The sequence below is a fragment of the Crinia signifera genome, chromosome 11 (assembly GCF_055691185.1).
Source record: "Crinia signifera chromosome 11, ASM5569118v1, whole genome shotgun sequence".
Classification (NCBI taxonomy): Eukaryota; Metazoa; Chordata; class Amphibia; order Anura; family Myobatrachidae; genus Crinia; species Crinia signifera.
This window is the reverse complement of record NC_139227.1, coordinates 113,571,894-113,590,181: the sequence shown is the minus strand read 5'-3', so window position 1 is coordinate 113,590,181 and position 18,288 is coordinate 113,571,894. Positions and strand designations below refer to the sequence as shown.

General features: G+C 43.1%; 1 protein-coding gene and 1 long non-coding RNA gene across 4 annotated transcripts in view; one reads left to right on the top strand and one right to left on the bottom strand.

Annotated features, from left to right (window-relative positions):
- LOC146045472 (uncharacterized) overlaps nucleotides 1–12,525 on the bottom strand; it is a 365,523-nt gene extending 352,998 nt beyond the window's left edge. The window contains exon 1 of the long non-coding RNA XR_014465439.1: nucleotides 12,487–12,525. This is a non-coding gene — a long non-coding RNA (uncharacterized LOC146045472). The remainder of the gene's footprint in view (nucleotides 1–12,486) is intronic.
- CCDC73 (coiled-coil domain containing 73) overlaps nucleotides 1–18,288 on the top strand; it is a 94,436-nt gene that overhangs the window by 42,243 nt on the left and 33,905 nt on the right. For all 3 annotated transcript variants that reach the window (XM_083164303.1, XM_083164304.1, XM_083164305.1), the window contains 4 exons: nucleotides 402–440; nucleotides 6,863–6,998; nucleotides 9,798–9,877; nucleotides 16,865–16,993. In XM_083164303.1, the coding sequence (XP_083020429.1) occupies nucleotides 402–440; nucleotides 6,863–6,998; nucleotides 9,798–9,877; nucleotides 16,865–16,993 (384 nt within the window). The remainder of the gene's footprint in view (nucleotides 1–401; nucleotides 441–6,862; nucleotides 6,999–9,797; nucleotides 9,878–16,864; nucleotides 16,994–18,288) is intronic.

The window sequence follows — 18,288 nt, the reverse complement described above, 5'->3', positions numbered from 1 at the left end:
GCATGCGATGCCCGCGATTTTTTACTAACGATGCCCACGATCAAAATCGTGGGCGCCCTTCTAGGTAAAGAGTACCGACTTTTGTTTGACGCTAGGCCGACTGAGGATGTATATAAGTTAATCTCTGAGTTCTATTACCATGTTGAAATATGGTTACTGATCTCATTCCGTGTGCTGGGGGAAACAAAGTGCTTTTTCCCTCGTACCTGGGATCACAGGCACCTGTGTGCTTACAGACCCCCAAAAAGTAGACTTACTGTAGATACCGGGAAATTCAAGGGAAATTGCCTATCCTAAATCGCTTAGCACAAAGGTTGAGCACACATCTCAGCGTGCGTACGCCCCTTGAGCAGCGCTTGATTTGATCATGTTTGAAAACCTGTTTTCTTTCCTTTTTGTAGATTTCAAAATACAACTTGCAGAAAAAAATGCAAGAAATGGTAAGTTACAGAATCTAATAACAGTATCACTGGTTCATGTGATGTATAAAGTTATGAGTAACTCTTGTTGTACCGTTTGCGAGGTTATTTTTCTGTTTAAAAAAAAAAAAAATCCTATACAGTAGAATGTCAACCTACAAATACTTTAATGAGCCTTCACATAAATTTACATTCAATCTGTACAGTAACGTATCTGGCGAGAGGTAATATGGTGGAACCCTACGGAATTTTTCCCATGTATTATTGGAACCGAGCCAATCGAAGAGTTGTTAAAATACAGGTAGATCGCATTAAACCAGCTCAAAATTGTGTCATTTTGTGTGTGTGTGTGGGGGGGGGGGGGGATCTTGCTGAGCCATGCAAAAGCTTCTGTCCAAACTCGGGCACCGTAATGACAAGCGAATGTTTTATGTAAGTGGGTAGAGTTGTTTGTGTATGGGTCATTAGACCGACACAGTCTAGGTTGACAGTAATTAGGTCGACAGGCATTGAGTGGACGCATGAAAAAGGTCAATGTGCATTCGGTCGACATGGTCAAAATGTTGACATAAGCAAATGTCCTGGTTGACCTGGTAAAAGGTCTACATGAGTTTTTCATGGGTAGGCAAGTATGGGTATACTGAAGTAAAATGACAAGCATTTCATAAGTGTCAAATTACATACAATAAAGAGTCAATATTTACGATGTTGACACTTCTTTTTCATGACCTCTGCAATTCACCCTGGCATGCTGTTAATCAACTTCTGGGCCACATACTGACTAATGACCACCCATATTTCCCTAATCGGTGCTTGGAGTATTTGTAGGTTTTTGTTTGTCCGCCAGCCTTTTGAGGAGTGACCACAAGTTCTCGAAGGAATTAAGGTCAGGGGAGTTTCCTGGCCATGGACCCGAAATTTCCATATTTTGTTCCCCGAGTCACGTAGTTATCACTTTTGATGGTGCTTCATCATGCTGGAAAAGGAATTGTTCATCGCCAAACTGTTCTTGGATGGTTGAGAGACGTTGGTATTGGAGGATGTTTTGGTACCATTCGTTATTCATGGCTGTGTTCTTAGGCAAAATTGTTAGTGAGCCCAATCCCTTGTCTACGAAGCCACCCCACACATGAATGGTCTCAGGATGCTTTATTGTCGGCATGACACAGGACCGATGGTAGCGCTCACCTTTCCTTCTCTGGACAAGCCTTTTTCTAGATGCAACAAACAATCTTAAAGGGAATTCATCAATGATAGCGACTTTACCCCAGTAAATATCAGTGTGTCCCTGATGTTTTTTTTCTGAAGAGAAATGGCTTCTTTGCTGCCATTTTTTAACACCTGACCATCCTCCAAAAGTCTTTGCCTCACCTGCCTGCTGCCAATCCTGAGCAAGCTCTGCACTGGTGGTGCCCTGATTCTGCAGCTGAATCAACTTTAGGAGATGATCCTGGCGCTTGAGAGACTTTCTTGAGCACCCTGAAGACTTCTTCACCACTATTGATCCGCTCTCCTTGAAGTTCTTGATGATCCAATAAATGGTTGATTGAGGTGAAATCTTACTAGTATCAATATACTGTACGTGCCTGTGAAGCCCTTTTTGTGCAAAGCAACTATGACCGCAAATGTTTTCTTACAGGTAACTATGGTTAACAGAGGACAGACAATGATTTCAACTAACACCCTTCTTTTGAGGCTTCCCGTCTGTTATTCCAACTCAATCAGCATGACAGATGGATCTCGAGCCTTGTCCGTGCAAGACTCTCACTTGTGTTAGCAAGATAATCACTCAGCTGGTCCTTTTGTGGCAGAGCTGAAACTCAGTGGAAATGTTGTTTTTGGAATTAAGGGCCTAATTCAGACCTGATCGCCTTTTTTTTTTTATGACCTGTTTCAAAAAGCTGCTATTTTATCCAGACCTTCTGTTAATTATTGATGCGCCATTGTTAAGTATTGATTTCTATTGTGGCTAAATTTATGTGCACTCTGCTCAACTTCCCCAGAGTTGGCCAAAAGTTCGATCTCCATGCGATTGGTTGACCGCGGACATGCAACCAGTCTGCAGAGGCCATCCCAGCAGTCGTCATGGATCTTATGGCTAGCTGAAGGGGACGGGGCGTGCATTAGGCAGGCCGGGTGGCGTTAACCTGCTTGCTAGGCTGCAAAAATACGCAGCCTAGCGAGCAGGTCTGAATTGGGCACATGGTTCCCTCCAGCCCTTTGCACATATGACGAGAACTAGAAAAATGTGTATCACCGATTTTATCTAAATGTTGTACAACTATCTTCGTTACGTTGGATATACTAGTCTGTGGTTATATGTATTCTCAGAAATGTCATTAATTATTCTGTTTTACAGTAAAGAAAACACTCATTGAATTTAGTACATAAATAGTACATAAAGAGCCAACATATTTCAGCTTAGATTGCATTTCGTGTTATTTGCCATCTTGGTTTATATTCAATTGACGCCGGATCCATTCTGACATTCTTTTGCCGGAATGGATCCGGCATCCATTATTTAATCCAGCGGGCAAATCCGGATGTTGGATTTGGCCACTGATTGACGCTCACCCGGCCAACGCTCAGACCATTTGAGTGCGGCAACGGGACACGGTGTGAAGCAGCGGGGACCCGAGATGGATCCTGGATGGGGCTGGGTGAGCTGCTCTCATCCGGCCCGGCGGAGTGTAGGTAAGGGAGTCAACGGGAAGGTGCTTGAGGGTGAGGGCGGCGCGAGGGTGTAGGCTGCAGCGGACAGGAGGACGGCGCCCGTAAATGACGGAAACAGTCAAAAACTTTCGTTCTGGCTGTGTTTTTTTATGGCTGTGTTTCCGTCAAAAGCAGGTGGATTAGCGGCTATTCTGTCAATCCACCTGCTTTTCGGCATGTTGAAAAAAAACCAGCTAGCATTGCATAGATCGGTACCCCTTCCAATCTATTTATGTCTTTTTGGCAAGACGGCAGTTTCGACACTCATTAAACCCTGGTCTCATCAACTGAATTCAGTGTGCTGAGAGCTATCGGGACTATTCTCTGTACAGCGCTGCGGAATATGTGTGCGCTATATAAGAAAGTGTTAATAAATAATATTACAACGCTGCTTCCCCAATTTTCTTAGTATCATGTAAAAGTCTTGCAAGGAAAATAATTGAATGAAAACAATGGTCCCTGTGAAAATCCAGCAGCAGGACTGGTCTTTAGCAGTAATGACAGATATGAAAAGCTTCTTCGAGGACACGCTGCCAAGCTTGATTGAATAAAAGCTGTGAAAATTCTTCTGCTCGGCTGGAAAGAAAAACGATAATATTGTCAGACTATTACAAACGGGGATTTTAATTAACCGGCTTAAATATAAATGTCTGATTTAGCTTTAAGTACCCTGACATTTGGGCTGAAAATCATCTTTAACGCTAGACTGGTTTCACACAGAATACGGTGAAATTGAATAACGTGTCCTTTGACCCCGAATGGAAGTTAAACATCAACACCCAATATAACATAAACATATCTTGCGTGTTAATAATTTGAGACCAGGGTGCGTTCTGATTCCTACACTTCATGTATAAAAAAGTATGTGAACAACCGTGTACGCTGAAGATTTAATTTTCCCAGATAGTTTTCATTTATTACCGTTTACATTATTTAAAACGTATTAAGGGGCATGCGTACTGAAATTCGCACGACACATTTTTTTTCCATTGTTCAGAGCAGCAGGGATAATCATTTTTGTACAAAGGGTCTGATTCAGACTCGGTAACATGGTAACATGCAAGGGGATGTGTCTGAGAACATATCCCCCCGCATGCAGATCACAAGTGCACTAGAACAGGTAATGATGGAACAAGGTAACCTGGAGCCTACAACGCTGAGCAATCACATAGGGAACAAACAAGTTGTTCAAGGCAACTTGGGAGTGCTGAAGGCCGGACTTATATCCCCCCTGCCTGCCTGTGATTGTCTGCCAGTCGCAGCATCAGTTAACCCCAGGAAGTACCTGTGCACACCTTGATCATGTGATCAAGCGCACAGATCAGAGAATCAAGGTTACAGGAGAACCATTGGAGCAAACTTGTCAGCTGACTCCGAGTGCTATGGCGGCGCCCGTGCAGCAAGGGACCGGCTTGATATCAGCGCAGGACGCTGGCTAGGCCCCGGATAACTGCAAGGAACATCCCGCCATGGACCATGACCTGATACATCGCTGACCATGGGCTTGCACAGCAGGTGGTGGGCACCGACATCATGTGGCATCAGCCCACCTGCATTCCCAGGGGAACCTCCAGCATTTTCATGGTTACATTCCTGGGGTATAGGAAGAGTCTTCACACCTGAAATACTGTTCTTTATAATCAAAGCCTAAGTCAGCATGGACCGCTAATTAGAGTTTGTAATTAGGCAGAATATCGATTGACTGCAAGTGTGCATTGGCCATACTGCTGTTGGCTCACTAGTTGTTTGCCTCTTCCTTGATTCCAAGTTTGTGCAGTGGCACTACGTGTGCTCTTTTTCAGTCTTCGGAAATTAACTCCTGCAGCAAACAACTGGTTAAATTCTAATACCAGCACCACTTTAAGCTCTTTAAGTATCCTTGGATGTACCCCATCTGGCCCCATTGATTTATTTGGTTTTGAGAGTACTGTTATGGCCTTCTCCTCTGTAAATGTACTTGTATCTAACTTATTTTTTATAAATGTTCTTACAATTCAACTAGTTTTTCTTCTCTCTGTTTTAAGTCTTATTATTCCTCCGTCTGCTTTCCTCTTTTCACTTATACACCTAAAAAACATGAAGCTGATCCACTAGAGATTTGTAGCAATTTTTTTTTTTTTCATTGTGGTTACTATAGCATCAGTCACTTTACTCACCATGCCTCGGGTCAGGTGCCTCGCTCCGATACCGCTGTGCTTGGCACACTTTACTGTTCCCAGTCGGAGTCCACGTGGATGATAAAAGTATGAAAAAAAAATGTGAAAAAAGAGTGAAAAACTCATGTTGACCTTATTGTGTGTGTCAACCTTTTGTCAATTTTGTGTGTGTCAACCTTTTTGTGTCGACATATGCCCTGTTGACCTATTATCCGGATCCCCTCTTTTTCTTAAACCTTTTAAACAGAGATTTTCGATCTTTTTGCTGATATTCATTCTACTGTAGGAACTCAGAACACGAATGATATTTATTTCTAGCGAATTCCGCTGAATACACGGGGTGATTCAGGTTGGCTTGTAAAGAGCTGAATTCGGCCCAAGGACTGATGTTGCGGGTCTCGGCATGCGTATCGGTGGAAATTCGCATGTGCAGACCCGCAGTGCGAATCCTGCTCGGGGTGGCGGCTGATGTCACAAGATGTCTGCCTAGACTGACTTTTATTTGCGAACATTCAATGGTCGCGACCATCAAAGGATTTTTCCTTTGTACACTCGCATGCAAATGGATGTGTGATCGTACACATCCATTCGCATGCACCGTTTGCTCGGGGAAGGGGGGGGGCTTGATTTTGTTCGCCCGGTGGGCGGTGCCTAACCACTCGGTAAGCAGCAAATGTACGCTGCTTACCGAGCCAACTTGAATCACCCCCATAGTGTGTTTTTCTGCATGTATGTACTGTAGTATTTTGTTGCCTTTTAGCTTTGTGCAGTTAAATTTGTTTTAAAACCTCTTTCGGAATATTGTCTATCATGAAATAAAACACCTTGGAGTAAGGAGAACTGTGTTACTGTCTGGACAAGCTCATTTTCTAGCTGTGGTCGTTGGTATAAGTATTGTATTGCCAATTTTATTATGTAATTAAAAAAATGGCAATAAAAACAGACCTACGGCAAACTCGAGTCTGAAAGTTGGAGATAGTTTTTTAAGTAGTTCTTGTTGCTTTGCTTATTGTATTCCATTTATTGCACCGTTGTTAATTTCATCCCTTATAAAACATGAAAAATGAGTGTTGTATATTCCACTCTGCTCATGTTATGTTACCCATTCCTTTTGATTACAGTCAGCTTTTATTACAGATCTTTATGTGTGTATGTATAGTACTTTTCAACCTCAAAAAGTGGTCTATGAAAAAAAAAAATTTACTTTATTTAATAGAAATTTAATAGACAATTGTGAAAAGTGTTTAACAAACATCAAATTGAAACTAATTAAATGAGATCAAAGTGCGAGGGTTTAATCTAGAGACATAAAAAAAAGAATTGCTCATTTGGTAGAGGTTATGCCTGGGCGAACCCGTTCCTGTATATTTTAAGCAATTTAATTTCTTAGATGTGTGCTTAATTAATATTTTTTTTTTATTACCATAATTTTTATTTTTTATTATGAGGTATTGTGTAGTTGACTTTTGAACCAAATCATTTTGGCTAGGTGTGGCAGGAAAGTTTTTAATTGTTATATTACAATTTATATTATTATTATAATTATTATTATTGTTATTATTGTTATTCACGCAGGAACAAAAACTGCAGTTGTACATATTAGCAAAGGAAGACCACATTAAACAACGCAGTGAATGCGAGAAATGCTTTGGAAATGTGACACAGCAGTTTGGAATGATTAAGGAGGTTCATGAAAAGCTGGAACAAAATGGTAAATCCCATATTATAAAACCGCATAAAACTGTGCAAAAGAACGTTTACTAGCAATCGGTGAGTTTTATTCAGGTAACTCCTGTCTGAACACATTTCAGCAGAGAATTTGCGATAGCGCCAGGGAACTTTACCGCTAGTATATTACAGGTTACTGTGGATGACAATTCCTCTGTACAAAAAATGAAACCAAACTTAAATTCTACATTGGTTTGGGTACTTGTGTATTTTGGCGGCGCCCCCGATGTCCATCGTACGATGAACGGATCGCATCGCATGCCATGTACCCGATGGCATGCGATGCGACGCGATTTTGACCCCCTATACGATAAAAAATCGTATAAGCACCCTAATGGGTGCTTACAATGTTAAATGCACCCCCACGCCACCCCCCGACTATAAACGTGAACCCGAAGCGTGGCGAGCGCAGCGAGCCCGCGAAGGGGCGGCGGTACGCGTCCTACGACCTTTTCATACCCCCACTATCCACGTCGGCGTGGAGTTGAGAATAGAATAGTGTGGCGAGCGCAGCGAGCAACCGAGCCCGAAGCGGGCTTCACAGGTATCCGCGTCCCCTCGCGGGGCTCGCTGCGCTCGCCACGCTTTGGGCTCGGTGGCTCGCTGCGCTCGCCACACTATTCTATTCTCAACTCCACACCGACGTGGATAGTTGGGGTATCAAAAGGTCGTAGGACGCGTACCGCCGCCCCGCGCGGGCTCGCTGCGCTCGCCACGCTTCGGGTTCACGTTTATAGTGGGGGGGGTGGCGTGGGGGTGCATTTAACATTGTTAGCACCCATTAAGGTGCTTAACATTGTATAAGCACCCATTAGGGTGCTTATACAATGTTCAATCGCATCGCATCGTATGGCATTGTATGCCATGTACAATGGCATACAATTTGAAAATTGTATGCCATCGTGCACTATCGTACGATATCGCGTTGCATCGCATACCATCGTATGCGTTATGGTATGCGATGCGATGGGCGCCGCCAAAATACACAAGTACCTTGGTTTGTGATAACATTGGCAGTGGCATATTCTCATTGCCCATCATTGCATAATTCACCATATTAGAAATCACCTTGGTGTTCTGTGACCTGTATGAGGTTACATACGTCATTAATGACTTCTAAAATCTGTAAAGGTCACAGTGACATACGCCATTCTTACAACAGAAGTTTATTCGTGATGGGTAGGAAAAACAAATACACCCACGTTCTTCATGGGGTGTGTGTCACAGGTTGATTTCTAGAGCCCGTGGAGGTGCAACCAGACTCGGCCTCCCGTAACGACCCAATGTGCACACAGTGCGTAATCAAATCAGCCACTCTGTAAGTTACAGTCAATTTAAAGGCAAATTGTGTACCACATTCGCTCTTACCGAAGTAAACTTATGTGACCAATACCTATAACTAGTGCCGTGAGTATGGTGTGGGCAAGCAGTGCGCCACAAAAAAGTGCATAGGCTCTGAGGGCGCACAGTCTCTTGTCCCATTGCTGTGCATGGAACAGCACCCTGCAGCAAGTAGTGTGACAGTAGCGCCCCAACAACGGCTCGAGCTTCGGAGACTGTTGTAGATTCTGTGTGCTGGCAATTTGCTCCCTGTGCGTGACATCACATGCAAAGGAGGTGTGGCTATCACAAGTTGCTGGGAGCACTTGTTACAGTGCTTCCTATAACCTTGATTTTTATGTGAATGAAAAAACAAATATAAATATATATGTAAATTCAACTACTGCTTTATTCAAGAAATATAACGGTACTTCCTCATCTTTGCGGCCACCATTTACACCACGGACCTTATTTACTGTACGTTGAGCCGCAAGGGTTATTTTCTGTCCACACCACCCTCCTGTGTCCACGCCACCATCTATTACCTTTAGTAAAATTGTGGCGAGCGAACCACCGTGCCCAAAGTGTGGCGAGTGAAACGAACCTGGCGAGGGGACAATGGTGCTGCTAAGCCGAAAATACTTACGTAGCGGTTAAGTAGCGGCTAACGTAAGTGGCGTAGCGGTGACCTGCTCAAAAAGGTCGACACAAGCAAAAGATCAGCATTCAAAAGGTTGACATAAAAACTGTCATTTTTTTGTGGGGGAGTTTTGGGGTGTCTATGTCGACCTAGGTCGCATGGCTCTCTGCCCTCATCATGCTTTAAGCGTGGGGCCTCACCGCTCACGGCACACAATTATATTACCTCTCCACATCCGCTGGGATGGTAAAGTATGAACAAGACCTTTTTTTGACAAAAACATAAACAGGAAAAACTTGTGTCTTTTTTTCAAATCAACCTTTGCTTGAACTATGGGGACATCACATGACGCTCACGCCGCAACGATATCCCTCCGACCCCACTAGCCCAACCACCTGCCTGCTTCATGCATCTGTGTGTGTGAGATTGGGAGGGGGGGGGGGGGGGGGGGGTTAATGTCTTTCATTGTAGTGGGGGGGCAGTGTTTGTTTTAATACTGTGGTTGCCAATGTGTTTAGGTTACTGTGGGGTTTTTTTCTGTGGGGACCAGTGTGTGTGTGTTTTTTCCCCCCTGTGAGGGACTGAAGAAGCATCTCTGAAAATCTTGTTTGGTGTGCCACTATTTGGAAAAGAGGTATATAGTAGGATGAAACTTGTCATCAGTGAACAGAACCATTTTCCCTAACCAGAGGACTGTTAGTAAATATGCTTCTTTACCTTCATACGTGTAAATGATCATAACATTCACTGTAACCACCACTGTTTTTATAATGAAACTTTTAACAATTAGTAATACAATTACATTTTTTAAATATGTTTCAGTAAAGGCAGCGATGCAAACCAATCAAAAGTTGAAAACTGAAATTATAAGGAAAAATGATGAAATAGAACAGCTGAAAGAGGTAAAAGAAAAATGATGTCTGAACTCAGTATACGTGGTGATATTTAGTTTGGGTTCAGTGCATTGCTTCTATTCTCTTGTAGCATTTTTATCGCTCATACAGTGGCGTTTTTATAATGGGTGCAGTGTGCACGGTGCACATGGGTCCCAGGGGGAATTTCACGTGTGGTGATCCGATTCTGACGAATGAGATCCTCCACAGCTGAAATCTTTGCTTTCATGTCCTTGTTGCTTTCATGTCCCATCTCATAACGCTGTCACCACCGGAATATGGTGCACCGTGGAAGACACTGCTCTCCGTACACCGCCTTCATCCTGCGATAAAGTTCTTAAGCTTGCTCGCCTTCAACTCATAAATATTGGATAACGGCTCTTTGCGCTGATATGGAGGAAACAACTTTCCAGGAATGAAGAAACTGAGGCAAAGCTATTAACTACACATGCGCAACTGGGAAAAACACTGCGCCATCTATCAGCAATCACATTAACCCACTGCAATTATATACATGCCGCTACAGCAAAAGTCTCCTTTTCATTTGGACGCACCTTATATTATCTGACTGCAATGACACAAGTGAAGGGTTCGAATCTCAGGTACAGTATGTCAGCATCTTGAAATTTAAAAAAAATGGACAGTAGGGCCTTAAAATACTAGGTGAGTAAATGTACTTCTGTGCAAAGAATATACTCAGTGTAAGTGAGGTTTGTTTTAACAGGAGTGTTGTAAAGAGGGAACCCGGTATAGTATCTTTGGAAATATATAAAACTCTATTTTCAAAGCTATGGCTGCGTCTATACATTGCTTTTTAGGCTGCATCTACACATTTCGTTTGGACAGGCACCTTTTAAAGGGACCTGTTTCTCAAGGGGGGGGGCCTGCACATTTAATTTTTGCATTAAAATTGCATTTTAGCAGGATTCCGTTGAACAGGAGCTTTTAAGCAGGATGCTTACTCAAGAGGATATATACACAAGCCTGCTGCATCCTGCTAAACAGGATCCTGTTCATCTGCATCCTGCTAAAACGCAATGTGTAGACGCAGCCTAATACCGTTTTTCTTCCAGAAACTTTATTGTTATAGTTGAATGTCTATATTTGTCCTCTACATAATAATGTTTTTTACAAAATAAGTAAATAAATCATTAAGTGCAGTATTTACAAAAATAAATAACGTGGAATGTAAGGAACAAAAAACATTAACAATGTTCTGTCAGCAACCTGGATTTTCAGTCACCATACAGATTTAGTTGTTATCACTATCACTACTTGTTATACGCAGTTGTGACTAATAGGTAATGTACTAGCGTTTGAATAAATCACCTATTATTTTTTAGCTTTTTGGGCTTTCTTACTTTTTATCTTTTTATACCGTTATTTGATTTTGTCCAGAACAGTTGAGCCACAGGTCTGTGATAAGACGGAATTCCAGTTTTGCGGAGAAAAGTTAAACAGACCAAACTTTGTGGCTAGATAAAACTATTACTACACAAAATGCTTGGTTACCACTGTGGCATTATACAGAATTCTTGATACTATCGTCAAACAGCATTCATAACCTCTGCTATTCGTCTGGGTGAGTGTCAGAGCACTCAAGGAGAGATAGATAGAAAACAGACTACCCCTGTAAGGGAAAGGAGAGGGCTGAGCATAAGAAGGGTACTATATTTATGGCTGAAGAATCTATAACTTATTTACGGAGATGAAAGTATCTATTGCACTATGCTTGGAGCTTTTCATAAATTTTTTTTTTTTTTAAACGTCACTTGATACAGACAATATATATATTACACTGTCTAACTCCAATAAATCTGTTATGTTTGCATTTATAAATAAAAAGGCATTCACGTAATATGGACTATGACATCAATTAACGACTAGCAGTTTATTAACCAATACCGCTTTTCCACCAAACTCCTCGATCACTCGTGGGATTTCTGAGCTGGCATTTTGGCAGGTCTTCTACCCCATGTCCCTGTTTCCACATGACCTTTTTTCCAGGTTTTTTATTATTTATTAACAGTGTCTTATATAGCGCAGCATATTCCATTGCGCTTTACAATAGGAGACAGTGATACAACAAACTGGGTATTTACAGACAGTCAAAAGGTCGGGAAGCGTGCAGCTCGTTATTCGGGAAACCTGCTAAAAACACTGCTAGTGACCAGGTTTAAAATCCTGGGATTTTTACCTTGTCACCATTTCCACTGCCAAAAATCCCAGGTAGGTGCGTGTTCAAAACTCAGGATTTTTAGGTCGGTGGAAAAGGGGCATTAACAATATTAATCCTTACTGAGACACATTTACCACTAAGTTCTGCCACTGAGCTGAATTTATGGACTTTTAAACCTTTAATTGTGACATATAGGATTAAAATGTTGCTAAAAAAAATTATGTCGTGGTCACATTAAGGGTGAAAAAAATGTAAATAGGGCAACAGAAGCAAGTGATCAGCGGAAGAGAGTACATCGCCGGACGGAGCAAGTAACTATAAAATCATGGTGTAAAAGGGTGTTATCAAAGTTATACCTCTCTGGGTGTCTGTGTCTTTCTTTACACATTATTTTCACATCTATGACACCCAGTGGGCACATTTATACATACTTGCCTACCTGACCCTCTCCATGAGGGAGAAAATGCTCTGTTCCTGGGCTTCCCTGGTAATTTATTTATTTATTTACAGTTTCTCATATAGCGCAGAAGATTCTGTTGCGCTTTACAATGGTAGACACTGATAAAACAAACTGGGTAACAACAGACAGACTTGTTCCCCTTTCCCACTGCAGCTCTTAAATGGTAATTTGCCGTTTTTTTAGCCTTTTTAAACGGGTAGAGCTGCAGTGGGAAAGCTCCAGGTTGCTTTACCCGGTTAAAAATACCGTTTTTTTTAAACGGGTAAAAAGCAGAGTTTTACCCGTTTAAAAGCCGTTTTTTTGGCAGTGGGAAAGGGGTACCCCTTTTACTCGTTAAAAAAAAAAACGGCATGGGGTCCCCCCCACAGCTGCAACCAGCACCAGGCTGAAAGAGCCGTGGCTGGTATTAAAAATCAGGAAACCCGACAATTGATTTTTTAAAACCAGCCCCAAGCTCCAGGTCCAGGGCTGGTTCCCAAAATATGGGGGACAAAATGACTAGGGTTCCCCCGTATTTTAAGAACCAGCCCCAGGCCAAACCAGTCAGCAGGGTAATGCCACAGCCGGGGGACACTTATGATATAAGTTCCCGCGGCCAAAGCATTCATCCCTACTGACCAGTCAGCCTGGCCAGGGGCCCTGGGGGAGTGGGGACCCCCCCAATGAAGGGCCCCCCCCCCTCCAGGACTTACCTGACCAGGCTGAAGCCTGGTGCTGTCCCTGATGCCCCTGGGCGGTGGGCATCGGGCTGATGGAATGGTGTAAAAAAATAGAATAAAAACTATTGTCTTTTACTGTAGAACTATGAGTCCCAGCAAGCCTACCCCGCAGGCTGGGACTTGGAGAACCACAAGTCCCAGCCTGCGGGGCATTAAAGGGCCCACTGGCACTTGTAGTTCCACAGTAAAAGAAATAGTTAAATAAACACACTGACACACGTGAAAAATAAAAGTTTAATACATCCACAGCCCACACATACTGATACTTACCTATCTTGAGCCCGTAGGTAGCCTTCAGTCGGTGTCGGCATCCTCCTCCGGTGTCGGTGCCCGGTTCCGACGCAATCCATAGGTGTAGCTGTGGAAGGAAACTATACTTACAAGTGTCCTCCGGCAAAGATCACGTCCTAGCGGCCAATCAGGAGCAGCTAGGCCGCAAGCCGGCCAATAGCGGCATTCGGGGGCGGAGCCGCACGATGTAAACAAACACACGTGCGGCTCCTGCTCACAGTCCGTGGGTTTCGCGTTAAGCCGGTTTGTTATTTTGCCAAGTCCCGGGGATGCTACATGGAAAGAAGAGGACGTGATCTTCGCCGGAGGACACTTGTAAGTATAGTTTCCTTCCACAGCTACACCTATGGATTGCGTCGGAACCGGACACCGACACCGGAGGAGGATGCCGACACCGGATGCCGACACCGACTGAAGGCTACCTACGGGCTCAAGATAGGTAAGTATCAGTATGTGTGGGCTGTGGATGTATTAAACTTTTATTTTTCACGTGTGTCAGTGTGTTTATTTAACTATTTCTTTTACTGTGGAACTACAAGTGCCAGCGGACCCTTTAATGCCCCGCAGGCTGGGACTTGTGGTTCTCCAAGTCCCAGCCTGCGGGGGAGGCTTGCTGGGACTCATAGTTCCACAGTTAAAGACAATAGTTTTTATTCTATTTTTTTTACACCATTCCATCAGCCCGATGCCCACCGCCCAGGGGCATCGGGGACAGCACCAGGCTTCAGCCTGGTCAGGTAAGTCCTGGAGGGGGGGGACCCCTTCATTGGGGGGGTCCCCACTCCCCCAGGGCCCCTGGCCAGGCTGACTGGTCAGTAGGGATGAATGCTTTGGCCGCAGGAACTTATATCATAAGTGTCCCCCGGCTGTGTCATTACCCTGCTGGCTGGTTTGGCCTGGGGCTGGTTCTTAAAATACGGGGGACCCCTAGTCATTTTGTACCTCGTATTTTGGGAACCAGCCCTGGACCTGGAGCCTGGGGCTGATTTTAAAAAATCAGGGAACCCCTATTTGTCGGGTTTTCTGATTTTTTAATACCAGCCCCAGCTCTTTCAGCCTGGTGCTGGTTACGGCAGTGGGGGGACCCCACGTCGGTTTTTTTAAACCCCCCCCCTCCATCTTTACTATAATTTCAAACGGGTCTTTAAACGGGTAAGTGGTAATGGGACAAAAATGGCTTTTAAACGGTAATTTACCGTTTAAAAGCTGCAGTGGGAAAGGGGCTTTATGGCTCTTACACGTTTAAAGACCCGTTTAAAAAAAACGGGTCTTTACCCGTGTAGGCAATGGGAAAGCAGCATTGGAGGTAGAAGGGCCCTGCTGCAGGCTTACAATCTAATGTATGATTGCCAGCACCTGTGGTGACACCTTTCTTATCAATTACCCAGCTCACCACAGGTGATGGCAATCATACATTACCAGGGAAGTCCAGGAACAGAGCATTTTCTCCCTCATGGAGAGAGTCAGGTAGGCAAGTATGCATTAATGCTTTTTCCAATTGTTGCACACATCAGCCTGGCATCCACCACCCTGGGAAGCCGGAGACCGCCACGGGCTTCAGCCCTGGATGGGTGAAGCCTGGGGGGGTACCTCGTCCAGGGCTGACCAGCCACGGTGCACATGTGGCGGCCAGGGGACCTTATGTAAAAAGGTTTTTTTTGTCCCCCATATTTTTGGAACCAGGACTGGTCCAATAGCCTGGTGCTGGTTTCTTAAATACATGTAAACCCTTACATATTTATTTCCCCTGAATTTTTGAAACCAGGACCGGTTCAATGAGACCGGGACTGGTTATGCTCAGGAGGGGGGACCCCACCTGTTTTTTTTTTCTAATTTTCACTTTTACACATTTTTTGGGACAGAACCATGCAAAGATCTCACTGATCTGTGCATGATTCAGTCAAATTCGGCAGTCTGAACCTGGTCTATATGTTTTGAGATTTTTGGTAATGTTTTCCAAAAATCGCACCCTATTGCATTTGCGAGTTGTATACATTATAATGGGAAAACATCTGGATGCAAATTGAAGTGTGAAAAAAAAAATCAGCAGGTCAAAATGTGCGATTTTCACGGTAAAAGGTGAGGTTTTTTTTTACCGCAATTCCCATCCTATTACATGTGAGATTTTCAGATACCGTGCGCATCAGGCCATTTTTTGCCTATAAATCTCAAAAGTCAGAAAATCTCATAATATTACATGTCACCAGTAACGTGAATATGGGTGCTACTGTGTCCCATCACATGAATAAGATACTCTACTGTGCAATGATACAGGGGCACTATGTGTGGTTTAATGTGAATAACGATTGTGCTACATTGTGGCGTAATTTGAATTGAAGGTATTAATGTGTGACCAAACCCCTTCCTTGTGAGACCAAACCCCTTTTTTTACTCTTACGCTATCACTTTAATTAAGTATGGGAGAGATGGTATAAATGTATAATTTTCCAGGAGGCACCGAACACCTTAGCACAGGTCCTGTTTACCGGTGGTGTGGTGACGTCCTTTTGAATGCTTCCTCCAATTAAGTAATGGGGCGTTCCTCCAATATAGTGGAATTTCTGAAGCAATGGGATGTCCACTTGTTTCCAGAATAATTTTTATATATATCTATATATATATATATCTTCTTAACCAACATTAAAAACACGGACACGTCTATCCATCTGTCTGTATATATCCTAATATGGTTAATATGTATTTCCTGTATGCACCTATTGATCTGTTGCCCTACTACTTATGCAAATACTGATTTTTTTTTTTTTTAAAGCAATTAAAATTACTCAATTAAAAAAAAAAAAAAAACACGGACACACTAAAAACTCATGTGTGTTTGTAGATTGAAATGTTGATACAATTATACCTTTGAAACATTGTTATGCTTAAAGGTTGACACAATTTAGCCCAGAGTGCAAACCATTATACCAGCAGGGAATCACAGTAAAAATCAGATAGCATATTAAGCCAGAATAAAAACATTTTTTTACATCTTTTCAGGGGAGTAATTATCTATACATTAATTAGCTAATTGTATTCAATTAAATAAACAACAGGTACCGTCACTTGATCCAAATTGTACAGATATTGGTTATAATATAAAAAAATCTGTCCACTACAAATAAGGATCCAATAACTTCTGCCTCTGCATGAGCATCCGTGTTGGGTATATGTAAAAATCTGCATATTAAGCATGTAAATCTGCATTTATATGCCAATCTTATGCACAAATGCATAGTATTTATATGCATTTTTACATGCCCAAAGGACATTTTCAGCGTAGTTACACATATTCATCACTCACTTATGTCTCTGTACACTATTGCATTTGCTTTCTGTCTTCTTTGAAGGAGTTAAACAAACTGTCTACTGATTTCATGAACTATAAAGTGACCTATCAGCAAACAGTACTGGAGAAGAAGTTCAGCCTCTCTGATAAAGAACAGCAACTCGAAGAGCTGAAAGAAAGACTTCAAACGGTAGGAGCAAAAATGCACATCCATTATCCAGCTCAGCCCAGAATTTCCGGCTTTTGGTATGATGTTTTATTAATACTTGCTTCTAATATTTGATATGCCTAAGTGATTGCATCCTTTCCAATGGTATTCTTACTTACACCGCTGTGGTGTCTGCAATTGGGTCAGGTCTGGTTATTATTTAATGTAGAAAGCTGCACCAGAAAAGGACATGTATTTCTCTCTGTTCCTGGGGAGGTATTTGCAAAGAATGCTTGAATCATTTTATATTTCTCTAAGCTCGTGATGTTAACAAGTTTAACTAAAAAAACAAAAGTGATATTACTTAAGGCAACCTCGTTCTACAAATGACCAATTCCTTCCAACTTCTTATTCCTTCTACATCTGTCGAATTCTAATGGCGAAACGCGTTGATTAAATCAGAATCGGAGAAAGAATCGGAATCATGGAGGAACTGGTGATTTGTAGAACAAGAGGGTAGATGTATGAAGCAGTGATAAGTGAGGAGGCGTGAGCCAGAGGAGAAGTAGCCCATGGCAACCAATCATCACTGATGTAAGATCTATCATTTGCATAATATAAAATTATACAGAGCAGCTGATTGGTTGCCATGGGCCACTCCTCCTTTGGCTCACTTCTACCCAGTGCTTAAAGTGGTTCTGGAGAGGTGCCACCTAATTAACCCTCTCCCCTCCCCCATTAGGCAGAACCAGGGCCTGTGGTAGAGTTTTTGGCACTCTCTCTGCCAACTATAATGCTTCTCTGTTAGAATTACTGTGCAGGGCCAATGTGGACACTGAACTGGTTTCACCTCACCATGATAGGTGCTGGAACTCAGTTACACCCCCCCCCCCCCCCCCCCCCACCACCACCACTTTAACCCCTGCATCTGCCCCAAAGTTTCTTATATCTCGTTCTGGTGTCATGTTTAAATATGAATATCATTCTATGTAGAGTGTGTGCAGTCCACCTACTTATCCAATAGCACACAATACATGTGGCGGAACTCCCGGAGGCAATGGAGTCATCTGCCGCTGGGCGCCAGGCTTAAAGGGGGCAGTGGCTCCATTGCCTCCGATGTGCCGCCACTGCATGGCTGTGATGAAGAGACCTCAAGGTTCTGCTCCTGATTACATTGGGGGGCTCGGGGAGAAGACCAGAACATACACCAAACCAGTTCTTATAGGTCTTCAGCACCACTGCGCACAAGGCTACGGGGGAGGAGGGGACCGCTGCTGCCTGTCGCACTTATCTTATTCAGCGACATGCGGCTATATTATGCATATGCAGCACAACGT